The sequence below is a fragment of the Lingula anatina genome, chromosome 7 (assembly GCF_051362555.1).
Source record: "Lingula anatina isolate TDL-2025a chromosome 7, LinAna3.0, whole genome shotgun sequence".
NCBI lineage: Eukaryota > Metazoa > Brachiopoda > Lingulata > Lingulida > Lingulidae > Lingula > Lingula anatina.
This window is the reverse complement of record NC_141773.1, coordinates 12,391,801-12,403,625: the sequence shown is the minus strand read 5'-3', so window position 1 is coordinate 12,403,625 and position 11,825 is coordinate 12,391,801. Positions and strand designations below refer to the sequence as shown.

The 11,825-nt window shown below is 38.2% G+C and overlaps 2 protein-coding genes across 3 annotated transcripts in view; one reads left to right on the top strand and one right to left on the bottom strand.

Annotated features, from left to right (window-relative positions):
• The first annotated feature begins 550 nt into the window (after nucleotides 1–550).
• On the top strand, nucleotides 551–2,275 carry LOC106176462 (uncharacterized). The gene is made up of 4 exons (XM_013556859.3): nucleotides 551–693; nucleotides 1,027–1,105; nucleotides 1,480–1,674; nucleotides 1,996–2,275. The coding sequence occupies exons 1-4, from the start codon at nucleotides 660–662 to the stop codon at nucleotides 2,105–2,107; spliced, it is 420 nt and encodes a 139-aa protein (XP_013412313.2). The 5' UTR covers nucleotides 551–659; the 3' UTR covers nucleotides 2,108–2,275.
• LOC106175043 (uncharacterized) overlaps nucleotides 2,269–11,825 on the bottom strand; it is a 27,119-nt gene continuing 17,562 nt past the window's right edge. For both annotated transcript variants that reach the window (XM_087018277.1, XM_087018276.1), the window contains exons 5-12: nucleotides 9,546–11,650; nucleotides 6,249–9,108; nucleotides 5,765–5,872; nucleotides 5,312–5,470; nucleotides 4,573–4,653; nucleotides 4,045–4,205; nucleotides 3,523–3,556; nucleotides 2,269–3,251 (exon numbers count right to left, since the gene is read on the bottom strand). In XM_087018277.1, coding sequence (XP_086874403.1) covers nucleotides 3,539–3,556; nucleotides 4,045–4,205; nucleotides 4,573–4,653; nucleotides 5,312–5,470; nucleotides 5,765–5,872; nucleotides 6,249–9,108; nucleotides 9,546–11,650 — 5,492 coding nt within the window. In that variant the 3' untranslated portion in view covers nucleotides 2,269–3,251; nucleotides 3,523–3,538. The remainder of the gene's footprint in view (nucleotides 3,252–3,522; nucleotides 3,557–4,044; nucleotides 4,206–4,572; nucleotides 4,654–5,311; nucleotides 5,471–5,764; nucleotides 5,873–6,248; nucleotides 9,109–9,545; nucleotides 11,651–11,825) is intronic.

The following is an 11,825-nucleotide window of genomic DNA, read 5'->3' as shown; positions in this document are numbered from 1 at the left end:
GAAAGTAGCGTGCCTTCAGTTTGTCTGCCTATGGTTTTTAAAAACCTAAATCAGAAGACTGAGATTGATTTAAGTCAATTCATCTTTAGTGGGAACAGACCTCTCAACTGTGACCATACAAAGCATTATATATATATATATGTAATAATAAAAAATTGAAAAAATTGGGGGGGGGGGGGAGAGTCCAACATGTCAAGACTTGGAATAAGAAGCGACATAGTTTGTCCTTAACATATGATAACTATAAGCGATAAAATTCGAATCTGATCAATAAAGATGCCCCAAAGGGAGTAGAACCGATAAAGAGCAGGCGCCAGCGCGAGACCGATAATCCTGTGTGAACGGCACCTTCAAAGTTGGGGGGGGGGGCTCAGTCTCTACGCACCGTGTCTTCTGATTTAATCATTTTCATGCCTATTTTCACTGACGTGAAGCACCTTTCAGAGCATTATGATGTAAATTGGGGAGAACCTTTAAGACATGTTTTCCGCGTTTAAAAACTGCCGAGTCATTATGTTAATGGTCCATTTTTATATATAAAAGACAGCAATTTCTTTAAAAACTGCAGATTGTCGGACACATCATACTTTCTTTAACGTTTTGGTGTATTTGATATAATACTAGTGGTCTTAAAGTGCAGCAGTGTTCAAAGCGACGCAATGCACTTGAGGCTTATATTGTGTACTCTTGCAGGTAAGAAAGAAGGGCTAGAGAAATTAACATGTATGAGAGCGACAGAGAAAGAGAGAGGGACAGAGAGGGTTATATTATAATACTCAATATATATATAATTTCCGAGTATGCAACAAAAGAATTCACAGACGCTGCATCTCAAAGGGACCAGGTTTCATGCATTGAAGCTGCACGTGCAGGAGGCGGTTTAAAATTTTTTTTTCGTACCCAATAACGGACTTTTGTTGAATGATTTATTCGTATCACCTAACACCTAAATCAAATGTGACGTCACAAAAGGAAAGATCCTCAGGTCACGTTCTATTTATCGAAATCACTCACTTGTCTTTTCAGGCCTGGCGTGCATCCCCGCCGTGTTTCCCATTTACTGCAATGGTCCGGAATGCAGCGACTGCAGGACCAGAACTGTCAGGTAGAGTGCAACTCTGTGGCATAGAGGCCATACAGAACAGAAGACCCGAAGATCTACTGATCCAAGGATCAGATATGGCGGAAAGAAGAGCCGACTAAGAAGCTGATGATCTCCCCGCCTCCACACGCGCAGTCTTTGCAGGGATCTAGCAATTAAACATCAGAGCCGTGATCAAATCTGTTTACTGCGGTGTGTGGAGGCGGGGAGGCTCCTTGTTCAAAAATTTTTTTTTTTTTTTAAATATAGAGAACGATCATTCTGAGTTATTTAAAAACCTTTTTACGGGTTGCGCCATACTACAACTGTACCAGCTAAATAGCCATTAATCGAAAACGTTGATCGTTTTTCATTAATTCAATCAAAATCCTTTTCAGCTACAGTTGCATTGACAAAACCGTAGCCGTGTCTTTCAACAAGGTGGTATGCTTGAGATACAAGTTGGTTTGTTATTACTACTACGGTTATACCGGTCTCTGTGGCTATTTCTACAGCAATCATTATTATTACTATGGCCCTTACGCTGGTCTCTGCCACTACTGCCGTACTATTTGTGAGGAGACGGGATTACGGTAAGTTAGCGATTACGAACTCATGAAGCAGATAGGGCTAATTTAGAACCGGAGTTCAGACCATAACTTCTGTCTACTTTGCTTTGGGTTAAATAGGTAGTATACCGATACATAAAAAGCAAAATATTTCTAAACAATGCCTGCTACATTTTAATGTGAAATAAATGACTTCCATTTTCTTTAAGAGAAAGGGTAGTTGGTCGGTACTTTTCCCGATTTTGTCCCTAAATTTCATAAAACACGAAAGAAAAAAATGTATGTATGCGACATATGAAGAATTTGTAAGTAATTACCATTCAGGTTTCTCTTCCTCTATTCCAGCACGGTGTATGAGCAGCGGACGTTATACAAGACGTGCCACAGACAGGAACTGTATTGTCACAGCGGTGACGGCGAATGTGGCTGCGTTGACAGACCTGACATTCCTATCTAACGTGACAGAGAGTTTGCTTTTAAAAAATCTTCAAAATCGTCCCAGTACCTTGGTATTGAAATGCAATATTTAACCCGTTTTATTTTGTAAAAACTGACTGGAGGAAGATATATAATTTGATGTAATTCAGAAATGTTATTTGTTTTGAATAAAACCAAGTATGTTTTAGCAACTCCCTTTATTATTCTCTAACAATAATACTACGAATAAATAACTGGACAATAATTAAGAGCCATATTAGTCTGTCGCAAATTAAGTTATTTCCCTGAGTTAGGACATACAATTATCAAATTATCATACGTTTATTGCAAAATCTAAATTTCCCTTATTTAAATTACAAATTTCCCTCAATATGTTATCAAGGTAATAATAATAATAATAATAATAATAATAATAATAATAATAATAACATATGTCAGAATAAATCATTGTTGCGTCTAACCCAAAAATTTGTTACTACCATTCCTGTATATACTTCTATGAAGTTACGAAAATTAATGTTGTGATTGGAACATTTTGAACATATTTGGAACTTGCAACTTTTCTCCCTATCACAGTCATCAGACTTTGTCTCATTTAAAACATTGCAGGCCTTTGCCCTATTTCAATGTCTTTTCCACGTGAGATTTAAAATAGGATCTTTCTGTTGTTTGCCTTACCTAAGATAAAATTACCCCTTAGCCCAGACAAAATTGATAAGTTGGCTTATAAGCAGCGATTCTCTGTAAACAGTGGTTAACAAAATGAATCTGTTTTTACTATGCAAATGTGTTTAATGTGCATAGCAGCAAAGTTGTAGAACCTGTCTTTTTTTTTTTTACATGGAAGGAAATGTAAACCCACATGGTGAGTGATTTAAGAGCATTAAAATAAATTTACTGTTATGCATTTTTATTTCATGTCAACTGTAAATTTCTCCCATTTACCAGTCCCATTAAAAAATGAAGGTAAAAAAATTTGATTTCATCAAAAAAGGGATGATGGGTTTGTTAACTAACTTTTCAATTTGATTTCACTTTAATTAGTAATGTGTTCAGAAATGCAAATGTCTGTAACTATTGCACCTTTTCCTGGCACAAAGTTATACAGGAGTTTTCTGTAACTGCCAGCCTTGGAAAACTTCAGACATATTTTGTAAGCCATCCTGGAACAAAAAAATAAAATTTACTGTAATAATTCTACAAGAATGCGAATGCCAGTACAAATAAATAAATAACCCCACCAACTTCGATTGTGTAATTTTCCAATCTCTGTGCCCTACTAGTACATACATGATAGTAAAATTGTCCTCATCTGGTACTACTTTAAACCTGCCCAGCAAAGGGAGGGAAATAGTCTCTCTCTCTATCTCTCTCTCTCTCTCACACACACACACACTGGGAAAGCAAAATTATCAACAGGTTATTAGAACTCACCAAAGCCTATCCAGACTCAGGTATGGGCAGCTTCCTGGAAAATGAAGAATGTAGTGAAATTTTTAAAGTATGATATATGTTGAAAAGTATCATCAGCTAATACTTTCACATGCAAATAGCTTGTAAAATAAACTGATGCTCTAACTAGCCAATATTCCAACTACTTAGCCTGCCTTCATCAGGGACTGAGGACTGATAACTGTCAGTATGAACTGATTTTGTCAGCTCCTCACTCCAAGCCACTCCCCCTCATCCGCTGTTTATAATAATAATAATAATAATAATATGTATTGCTTAAATTATTGAATTAATATTGTAATAACATTTATGTTAACACAAAATATTTTTCATAAAAATTTAAACTTTGCATAAGATCTTTCGTTCTAACATTCTTTAATTCTTTGAAAGCCTGAAACTCCTTAAGGTAATCACCTATAAAGACATCCTGACTCGAAAAATAAGTTTTTTTCACTTCTTCAATTTTTTTTTCAAATTATTGTGAGAATCTATTCCACAGCTCACCTTATGTTCAAGGAACAAATCCTCTGTCATCATGAGAAGCTCGCATTCTGGAAGCAAACACACAAAAACCTTTGCCATTTGTTTCCTCTGGGCACGCAATTTATCCCTGAAGACTTTGAACACTTCGCTTCTATGACAAGCCTCAATGTGCATTCTCATATCTGAAAGGGCCATAAAATTTTTTTGTTAATTGGAATTGTTTGTCCATGTGTCTGTCTTAGCTTGTTTGTCTCTCTGTGTGTCTGTCTGTCAGGCAGTCTGCCTAAATGTTTATGTACGTGTATCCTTAATTATTCAATAAAAACTGCATATATGGATGCATGCCAAGGGCAGATGGGGGCCATCTTCTGAGTTATCTGGAAGACAGTCAGAATTTTTCAAGTTTACATTGACTGGCATCTAATTTTTTCTGTCTGAAGACATTCAAAAATGGAGGATGAATCAACAAAGATAAGTTGAAAGACTCAGAAAATATCTCTGAATCCTCCCCTGCATACACTGTGTATGTTTGTGTTATTCTTTTCTCACCTTTTAAATTTGCACACTCAAACTGACATGAATAAGAGGGTTTCTTGTACCCAATCCCAGGATAACACTGGTAGGAATGTTCTGCCTGAAAAATATAGGATAACACTAGTAGGAATGTTCTGCCTGAAAAACATAGGATAACACTGGTAGGAATGTTCTGCCTGAAAAACATAGGATAACATTGGTAGGAATGGTCTGCCTGAAAAACATAGGATAACATTGGTAGGAATGGTCTACCTGAAAAACATAGGATAACACTGGTACGAATGTTCCGCCTGAAATAAACATAGGATAACACTGGTAGGAATGTTGTGTCTGAAAAACATAGGATAACACCTGTAGGAATGTTCTGCCTGAAAAACATAGGATACCACTGGTAGGAATGTTCTGCCTGAAAAATATAGGACAACACTGGTAGGAATGTTCTGCGTGAGAATTATCCTGGATCCTCCCCTGTACACATTCTTTTACTAGGGGGCATAACACTGTTGGCCAACTGTAATGTGTTATGTGTTTTTCTTGTTAGCTCATTGTACTGTACCTTTATGCATTTGAAAAGAAGATTTCATTAAACTAATTCTTTTTAAATAATCACAAAAATGGCAAATCAATAGGTCTATAGAGATATTGACACTTATAAGGTAATGTAGTAGTTTTTTGGGCCATTTTCTTTTATTATGACCAAGTCCACTTGTGCATAGACTACCTAAAGTTTTGAAGAGAAAATGACACTAATGACTTGCCTCGTGTTTTAACAGCTCTTCTTTGGATGGCTTGATAGTGGGGCAATTGATTGATGGGCACACATACAAAGTTTGGTGTTTATCATTGGACCTTAAGCAGCCGAAGACCAGCCACTCCTGGCCTTTGTGGTCTGTCTGGAAGTGCATGCGCATTCCTAAACAAAAATAAACAATGGTGAATTAAATTATAAATCTTTTTATTGAAAAATTGTCATGTTTATAGATGTAAAAAAAGTAAACCATTCCTTAAGAGGTACTTTTTTTTTCATGAGGATCCAATCCTTCAAAGGACTTTGATTATATGACTGCCTTGGTCACATGACTTACTTGACCACATTTAAACTCTTTAAAAACAAATTGAACTGCTCCTTTACCCCAAACAATTTGATTTCATGAAAAAGAAAATGATGGCATACTTATCTGGTACGATAATTAAGAAAATTACTAACTGTCAAGGTCGTCAGAAATATAGCCATCTCTACAGTAAAAACACTGCTGAACTCTTCCTTTTTTTGCCTGCTTGACACGTGGCTTAAAATTGACTGAACCATCTTCAACTAGAAGTGATAAAAAAAATTGGAAACTCAACACTACAACTGACAACATCTAGGAGTGATTTCTGAAAGCTACTGAAAAAGTTTGCCATAGACTTCAAACTCTGGTTGAAGAAGAGCCACCCTTCCTGTGACTGGATAAAATCAAGTCTTCAGTCAAACATTTTTAAGTTAAAACTATCAAGTTATTCTGCCCTCCTCATACAAAAAGTAAAATGTTAACGCTTCATGGCAATTTTTAATAGGCTATTCATTTTTTTAAATAAAACAAGTAAAAATTAAGTCTATTGCACATAGAAGCAACATGTAACTATTTGCCGTGATAAAATAAATACACTGTACATGAGGTAGAGTAAAGCACCTTGCCCTTATTCCATACCTTCAACTGAAAACTCTTCTACAACCTCCTGTCTGCTTAAGATAGTTTGTTTTCTACGACTTGAAGGAAACAAAGGAGAGACAGCATGGGTCAGCATCTTTTCATAAGGGTCTTGACCATCGAGATATTTTCCTGTGGTCTCGGATGTATGGCATCCGCTGCTATCAAAGTCAATGTCCTCCTGTAGGGGTTTGGAAGACTCCAAGTCCGAGTCAGACATACTTTTATTTGTTTCTTTTTCTTCCTTTCTCTGTAATCTCATTTGATGTTCCAATATCTCAGATGAAATTGAACCACTGGTGTCATGGTCAAGATAGACCAATGGTTCATTAAAACTGCTGCTCCCCCTGGTATGGACAGGTAGTTCTGTACTTATTTCATTCATGGCATGGAATAGGTCTCTTGAATCCACGTTTCCTGAGTCAGACTCAATATCAAGATCTTTATTGTGTCCACTGTCCTTCCCCAGGTGCCTCAGGCTCATTTGAGTAAGTGTTTTTTCTTTTTTAATCTTTTTTCTTTTCTTAACATCCACTGGCTTGAAAACAACCCTTCCACTGTCTAAGTGACTATGCCTGCTGAAGTCTAAAATTTCACATGCTCTGTCCTCACAACAGTACATTTTACTGGCTAATCTTGACTGTCGTCTATCCAAATTGACAATGACTGGCTCCCAATTGCAGTGAGTATCCAGGATGTGGCTTTTGACATCTATACCTAGAACAGACTTGTAATCACAGTAATAACACTTGTAACCTAAAGACCACCGTGACACGACTTCACCTAACCTTCTCTGGTCCTCTTTTGCTTCATGTTCATGTGGCACATCCTCCCTTTCTGATTTATGTCTACCCTCTTGCTCGATTTCTTGAGCTGAGTCAAGAGAATAGAAGGGATTAGTTGGTTCTGCACTTATTTCATTCATGGTGTGGAATGAGTCTTCTGAATTTGAATCTTCCCCTCTTTTTCTTTTACCCAAAGTTGTGTAAGCCCTTAGCTCCTCTTGGAAAGAATCCTTTGAACCTGAATCTAAGGTTTCTGAGTCAGATTCAACACCAAGGCCCTTTTCAGGTCCAATGCCATGTCTAAGGTTATTCCCACGGTCATCTCTCCTTCTTGGTTGGGTGAGTATTATTTCTTTTTTAGTCCTGTTTCTCCTAACAATATCCACACTTTGGAAAATAACCTGTCCATTTGAGTGAATATGCTTGTTGAGGTTGAAAATGTCACAGGTTCTATTCTTACAAAAAAACATTTTACTAGCTAATTTTCCCCGCAATCTATCCAAATTGACCATTACTGGGTTGGAATTGATGTGAACATCCAACATGTGCATTTTGACATCCATACCTTGCAAGGACTGGTAATCACAGTACTTACACTTATAACCTAGAGAAGACTGTAATAGTCTCTCATCTGAAAAAAAGTTTCTCTGAACCTTTGTTGTTTCATATATATGTGGCACCCCTTGTGATTCACTTCTATCTTCTTGCACCATTTCTTGAGATTCAGAACTTTTCCAATCTTCCTCGTCTTGGTCAATTTTTATCAAACTCTCATTTACAATAATATCACAATCAGTGTCATTTGCTGAATCACTAAATTCCATGTCAGGTTTCAGGAACTGATTTTGTCTTGCTTTCTTTTCAGGCTTTGTGAAATAAATATCTTCTGGTGTATGCCAGTGCATCAAAGGACTAGCTATGTCACAATTTCTGTCCTCACAGAAATACGCCAACATGGACTGCTTGCGCTGACGTCTACGCAAATCCACCATGACTACCTCTCTGCCAGGGTGACATTCCAGAATGTGAACCTTCATTGGCATTTCTCGCATGGAGTTAAAATTGCAGTGCACACACAAATAACCATAGTTCCTTCCCATTAATGTTCTTCTCTGTTCTATATAGTCTTCAAAGCTCTCTGCATATGTCGCCTCATTGCAGCTTGAAAGTTCCCCCTTTTCTGGACCATCACTGGCCAATGACTCCTCAACCTGTTTCCCAAACCCTCCATTTTCACTTAGCAGCTCAGTTTCTTTTGCCTTGGTTGTTTCCTCATGAGCTATCAACACTTCTATCCTGTCAGCATTTAGCAGTTCTTCCTCTTCTTGGTCTTGCTCCAATGGATCTTCCATAATGGCAAGTTGCTCCAAAGCTGCATGACACATTATGTCTGTTGAATTATGGAATGCCTTGGCATGTCTCATAATTGTCTGTGCTCTGAGTGCCATGAAAAAGCAATTTGAACCAGGGCACAGGAACCACTTGCTCTGAGACTTTGTCACTGCCAGATCAACCAAAATAGGGGGTTGTGATGCATGGGCCACCTGCAAGTGGTTTTTTCCCTTCAAAAATGTGGGGAATTTTGCTGGACAATACCAACATGAAAAGTTCTGGATGGTTTGTGTTGCCATCAATGAAGTACGGGAGGCAAAGGCCTGGCAATTTGTCTGGTGTCCTTTATACATGTCTATTCCCATTTTAATACTTTTCTTGCCACAGCAACACATTTGAAATTTATGTTCTGGGCGGCAAGTCTTTGGAGCCAAAATCCACAAGCAAATTTCTGGAAATCTTCTGTGTGCATAACGATGCCTATAAGTTGTAGTCAAGAGGCGACCGCATATTTCACAAAACAGGTAAGAATTCCCCGAATCCATTGCTTTAAAAAAATTGCGGGTGCCTATATATTTGAGTTGCTTTTCAGATTTCAGTAATTTACCTGCCAGAGCATTGCCTTCCTTGGTAAAGTAAGTGCTCTGACCTTGACCATGAATGTTACTGTCACCCTTGCTGACAAGACTGCAATCATCAGAATCCTCTGGAAATTGTACTGACTTGTCCAATTTGCCCAACAACTAAAACAAGAAGGTAAAGACATCATAATTGCCTACATACAGCCATTTGTGTTTGAATCAAGTTACACAGAATTTGTCCACACTACAAGGACATACACTAGTGATGTACATAGTTCACATCTAATTAATGAAAGTGTTTATAGCAGTGTGCATGGGCTGGGGGTGAGAAGGACCATTATTCAGCAAATATTAGTTTATAAATGTCACCATAAGTCATTGAAATATACATTTTTAAATTCTAATATAAAAAACTACATATAATAATCATGTATTTATGAATGGGCAACTTTTTTGAATAGTTACGTTAAAATTTGAAAGCTCTCTCCCGAGACCCTAGTTATTTTTGCTGGGGAAAAAAGACTAACAATCATAAGGGACAATAAAATATGAGCAGAAAAGAAGAATAGCAACAACAACTAACTCTTAGACCATCTCACCTTATCTCTTACTTCAGATCCATCATCTCCAGAATCTTCATTTATGTTAGTTTGAGCTTCCTCATGTATTTTAACTATGGCCTTCTCCTTGGCTTTTCTTGGATGTGCCCTACTCCAAATCTTTGGTGGATTTTCCACTTTATTTTGAACACATGAAAACGCTGATTGCACTACACTTTTGGTAGTTGGAATAATTTTCACAACTGACATAGTTCCACCTGTTCTGACTGCATGCACTAAAAAACTTGGAGCCGTTGCAGAACTTGAAACTGCTGGTTTTGTTTTCATTCCAGCCTCACTTAAGTCACCACTGTGGCCATGTTTTGGAAGTACCTTTTCTTCCTTTGTTGGATTACTCTTTGACAAAACACCTTGTTTTTGACCTTCCCCTGAGAGGCTTCGAACATCACTGATCACCAAAGGCAGTGGTTCATCTTTGGAGGGATCAGTTAAAGAAACTTGCAATGGGGAGGTGTCTGTCTGGTTTGTTTGCTCCGTGGATGTCAAGAAGGATGGTGGCAGGGTGTCTTTCTGATGCAAATTGCGTATGAGTAAGACCGGCACCGGCTGGTTGGGTATGTTGCTTGAAGCAACCTTAGTCAATACTGCTACATTGTTCCCTGAAGGTGTAGTCTGTTTCACAGCCTTCCAGGTTACCAACTGCTCAGACTTTGCAACATCTTGTGATTCCTGTTCCGGTTTATCAGCACCTTGGGTTTCCTGAGCTGGCTTATCTACACTGCCCTCCCTCTGCACTGTGGAAATGCTTTCCTTGTTTTCAGGAAAGATGCCTTCTCTACTTTGACTGACATGTCTGGACATGCATTTGCTAGGTGCAAGGGTGTTTGTATCAGTTTGGAGTTGGTCCATGAGCTGAAAGCCAATGTCCTTTACGGGCTCTATATTTCTCTTTACATAAGTGAAATGCTGTGGATTGGTTTGATCAGGCTCTGGGCCACTGTGGTCCCTTGTGATAGTTGTGGTTGGTTTGAACCTGTTCAATATTTTCATCTGTGGGTCTTTAACTTCATATTTTGTTAAATCACTGTCACTGTCTGAAATCAAGTATAGCTTGGTTTTGTCATTTTTTGCTGTTAGTATTTTCTTAATTCTTCTTGTGATTTCGTTATGCGATACTGCTGAGGTCACCTCTGACTGTGAGGTTTCACTGTTGTTCATTTTCATATTCCCTTCAACAGATCCAACATCATCATGTTTGGAACAACTAACTGGAATTGCCTGTGCTGCCACAGATGAACTGGTATCATCATTTGAAACTGCCTGTACTGTGACTGGAGAATTATTGTCCACTAATAGTGACTGCACTGGCTGAGATATTGAATCTGGTTTCAATGCAGTTTTTTGATGCAGGATCACATATATCTTTGGCTTCTTTCTCAATATGCGAGGCCTTCTATCTTCTTTAGGGTCATCCTCTGTCGTCAAAAATGAATATAGAGTCCTGTTTTTTCTTTGAAGATTACTTGGGAATATTTTTGAGCTTACAGTCATCTCAGTACTTTGACAATTCATTTCTTTGGTCTCTGGTTTTCTCTTCAGTGTGTTTGACTTTTGATCACTGTCATCTTGTGATTGTTGCATATCAGTCTCACTTTCAACAGTTTTAGGTATGTCAGAAATGGGCAGGCCTGGAGAATGTGCTACTTTTGGAACATCTACAGACTGTGGCTTCATGAAACTAGGGCAAAAGCTTTTCATCAAATTTTCACTTTTAGATTCATCAGTCCTCTGACGTTTATCACCCATTGTTTCTTCACTTAAATAAGTTGAAGTCACTGGAACCTGGTTTACAGCGAGGGTTATTATTGATTTCTCCTGGTTGTCGCCATTACTGCCACTACCATTTTCTGCCAACAGTGCTGGCTGATGTAGACTCATTTCATCACAACACTCGGTGTTGAGCAGACTGCTGGTCTCAGATTTTGGCACCAGTAAGGGGGAGGTTTGTTCCAGCAATCCACAGCCTCCTTCCGTCTTTTCAGACTTTGGCTCCAGCAGGGGGAACCTTTGCTCCAACACATCAAGTTTGCAGTCATCTTCCTCCTCTTCACTGGTGCTTACATGTCCACTTGATTGCCCCCTCCCTGAAAGTAAAAATACTCTGATTTGTGCTGGGTTCAGTTGAATCTCTGTAAGTCAAGCATACTTTTATCTTCAGCCTTCATCACAAAATATTACTTTTCTGGGACCATCTATTTCCATTTGTAAACCCTGCTTAGATTAGTTCAAAGGACTTTCGATAATCCTCAGGCTTTCCAA